This window comes from Cucurbita pepo, unplaced genomic scaffold (assembly GCF_002806865.2).
Source record: "Cucurbita pepo subsp. pepo cultivar mu-cu-16 unplaced genomic scaffold, ASM280686v2 Cp4.1_scaffold001840, whole genome shotgun sequence".
Lineage (NCBI taxonomy): Eukaryota > Viridiplantae > Streptophyta > Magnoliopsida > Cucurbitales > Cucurbitaceae > Cucurbita > Cucurbita pepo.
This window is the reverse complement of record NW_019647946.1, coordinates 1-3,849: the sequence shown is the minus strand read 5'-3', so window position 1 is coordinate 3,849 and position 3,849 is coordinate 1. Positions and strand designations below refer to the sequence as shown.

Below are 3,849 nucleotides of genomic sequence, written 5' to 3'. Positions count from 1 at the left end.
AAAGTTACCCAAGCAAACAAGAGAGGGTGAAATTTCTTTTCCTTACACCGCAAGCAAATGGGATTGTTTCCTGAAAAGAAAGAGAAAAACAGAGTATCACAGAGCTGAAGTAAACTACACAATTTATTTACAGCCTTGTTCTACATTCAAACAACAGTTAAAACTCTAGTTTTACTGTTTATACTGTTTATACTAATCACAAGCAGCTCATGATTCTGAAGGCTTCACATCCCAACGATTCTTTCTTTTTCTTTGAGCATGAGGAATGAGTAACCTGGCAAACTCCTCAGGCAATTGAGCTGGTGTCAAGTGCACCAAGTCTTCCCTGTCGTCGCCACTGGAGGAGATCCACCCGTGATAAGGTTTTCGCCTCCTTATTTTCGGGGTATGTGCCGCCAGTAAAGACTGGTTCATAGAACTCCTTATAAAATGGTTATCAGCAACACCAGAACCTATATCCTCCTCCTTCCAGTATCTTTCATCTGCAGATTCATCACACATAATAATATTCTTCAGGGTCCTTCACCATGATAAATCAACAATGGCAGTGAAATCACACACAAGATCAACTCATAGTTTCTTTCCCAAGTAACCAATTGAAATCAATTATTGCCTTTAAAAAGCTGCTACTGTTATCCATTAGAGCATAGACTTTCTTGACCTCCTAAATCCGTTTATTTTGCACATTTGTAATAATCTAAATGTTTAGCTGGTTGGGTGTTAGTTCGGCCTAGAAGAGAATGTATCTAAAACAAGGTTACAAGTTTAAGGCCTTTACGAATATAACCTCATGAAATTACGATTAAAGTAACCGATAAAATGGTAGTTATAGAACGGCGAAAATCCATAAGTTTGGTTTGAAATGTCAAACTAGTTACCTGAATCATTTGCAGGTACTGTGGCTGTGATCCTGAAAGGTTCATTGTCCACGTACGATGAGATTACACCCTCAGTCGGTTTCACGGTAATCTCAGCCCCAGGATTAGATGTGGAAGCTTCATTAACAACATTCGAGGAACAGCCCGCTTCAGAGGTCTCCTGAAGATCTGCAATTCTTCCATCCTCTTCATGAACCTTCAAACAATGAGCATTAAAATATGGGGCAATGCTGAAGAGATAAAACAGTTGAAAGAATAAAAGGTGTGCATTTTTCTGATAATTAGTTAACACTATTTCAACATAAGAAAAGTAAACCCGGTACGAGTTAAACAAAAACGATATATGCACGAGCAAATGTTGTACTCATTGCAAACAATTTGACAGTGACTAGCAAAATAGCACACCCCATAAACACCAATCTGGGAATAAGAACTAGTTTGAAATTTTTGATCCGGAGTTTCTTTTGGAGCTAAACATTTCAATTCTTATTTGTATGCAACATACATCAATGGTTCTCCGTTGGAATTGTTAAACATTCATAAACCATTATACAAAGGCGAAGAACGTGCTTACATCAAGAATCAAATTCAACAAAAATAGTTGGAAACTAACCTTCTCTATTGCACCATCTTTCCGTTTCTCGAGAAGGGTATCAATCAAGAGAGTATAAGAGCCTTCTTCAATGAATACCCATCCTTCGTCTCCTCCATACACCTAAACCAAATTCTCCAAACACTGTATGAGATTATAAAACAAAGTATAGCGATGATTGGAAGAAAGCCAAAACGTTTTAGCAATGCAGCAGCTTCTTGAGTCCCTATTTCTAAGCACTTGCATTCAGATAATTGACCTTGAAATGGGGGAATCTAAAAACAAATACATACTTTCAAGTATTCAGGGCAGTGGCCATCAGACCATTTTATCCGCTTACTTTCTTAACTTTAAGACAGGAAAACAGAGAGACCCACAGAAGAAACACACACAAAAACGAAACAAAAACATGAACCATGTAGAACAGAGATGAAATCAGAAAAACACACACTGAGGAGCTCCTTGACCGTGTCACGAACCAACTTCGGATGAAATCCGAAAGGATTCATAGCATCCAGCGCAGCATCAATTCGTAAGTTACCCCGCTGAAATTCAAAATAGAGAGAGCCAAACAGGATATAATTAGAAAATTTGTATTAGTATTCAAAAGAAATGCAGAAATCTCTTCGCAACGACAAACAAGGTTAAAAAAACGAAACAGAACCTTTTTAATTCGCTCCCTGGGAGCCATTTATGAAGCCCAACAAAGAAACGTCGAACAAGCTCCAACTGAGAAAAACTTCCGGTGCTAGGGTAACCGAGAAGCCTAATGAAGGAGGAAGTAAGAATCACTACACCCCACTCAACAACGCTACAATCCGCTGTAAACGTACATAAAAGAATGAGGGAAGAGGAAATTGGGTTTAGAAGAAACCTGAGAATCGAAAGCTTGAAAAAGGAGCATATCTCGATGAGCAGAATTGGATGGAGTGGGAATCAATATGAAGAGATATTGGGGAGAGATTTTGTTCAGAAATAAGAGAGAAAGAGGAATGTCAGTCGAAAATTTTGCGGTTTCTGGTACGAAGACGAAAGAGCATGCAGGAAGAAGACGAACGATTTTGGCGCAATAATCGAGTGTTTCTTTTTTCTTCTCATTTATTTCTATTTATGTATATATTTATATATATATTTTTTTTTCTTAGTTCTGATAAGCGTTAAAGTTTGAATTCTTATATTTTCTTTCGATTTTATTTTTTATTATCGTTTTGAAATTGTTTGTATTTGCTGAAATTGACTTGATAAATTCATTAATTACCCCCATAAAGTAAAAAAAGTTACATGTTTTTGCTTTAATTTTTAAGTTAGTTAATGAAACGACTGAATATTTGAAATGATAAGAACGAAATAGTTGAAAGGATTCGAAATGGTAAGAACGAAATAGTTGAAAGGATTCTTATTAGCAGCATCAGAAATCAGGTGTCACAATCTTACTTTTTTGGCGATCATAGACAACATGCCTAAGACAAATATAACCATGACACTAGACACCAACATTATGCAATGTTTGTGCTTGATTGCATGCTAAAATGGCTGATATGACTCATTTCTTAAAAGGACAAACCTAGCTTACATTATAAATCTATAGCCCTTTGGTCAACTGTGTTGGATGATTAAAGTCCTACACCTAATTTAGGGAATGATCGGGGAATGATCACAGGTTTATAATAAAATAATACTCTCTCCGTTGGAAGGAGGCCTTCTGAGGAAATCCTAAAGCAAAACCATGAGAGGTTATGTTCAAAATGAACAATACCATACCATTGTAGAGAATCATGTTACCATTGTAGAGAGTCATGTTACCATTGTAGAGAGTCATGTTACCATTGTAGAGAGTCATGTTACCATTGTAGAAAGTCATGTTCATCTAACATGGTATCAGAGTCATGCCCTAAAACTTAGTCGTGCCAATAGATTGGTAAATCCTCAAATGTCGAACAAAGGACTCCAAAAAAAAAAAAGGGGAGGCGTACTTTGTTCGAGGGGAGGTGTTGAGTCCCACATCGACTAATTTAGGGAATGATCATGGATTTATAATCAAAGAATACTCTCTCCATTGAAATGATCGTGGGTTTGTAATCAAAGCCACGAGAGCTCACGCTCATAACTTGATTTCTAATTAGATAGAAACCATTGCCAACTCAAAAAGAAAAGGTTAAAAAAAAGGCAGGGCTTGGCTAAATGGATGAAGATCTTCATCTTGAAACCAATTAACTCAGGCAAGGGAACAAAGCATTGCAGTTTCATTTCTGTTCCTAATGCAGAAACATCCTTCTAATACTTTCAGATATAGCAATTTGAATCAAGTCCCTCCAAGTACATCACAAAAGAGTAGAAAAGTGGGAGAAAATGATACATAGCCATCTAAGAATGGGATCC

At 36.9% G+C, this 3,849-nt stretch overlaps 1 protein-coding gene across 1 annotated transcript; it reads right to left on the bottom strand.

Annotated features, from left to right (window-relative positions):
- LOC111786513 lies at positions 1-2,538 on the bottom strand (the record flags this gene model as incomplete). Its single annotated transcript, XM_023666759.1, is given in 6 exon segments — positions 1-70; positions 275-482; positions 879-1,074; positions 1,492-1,593; positions 1,920-2,015; positions 2,135-2,538. Coding segments are annotated over 6 exon segments (657 nt in total). The 5' UTR covers positions 2,162-2,538.
- Between the last annotated feature and the right edge of the window lie 1,311 nt (positions 2,539-3,849).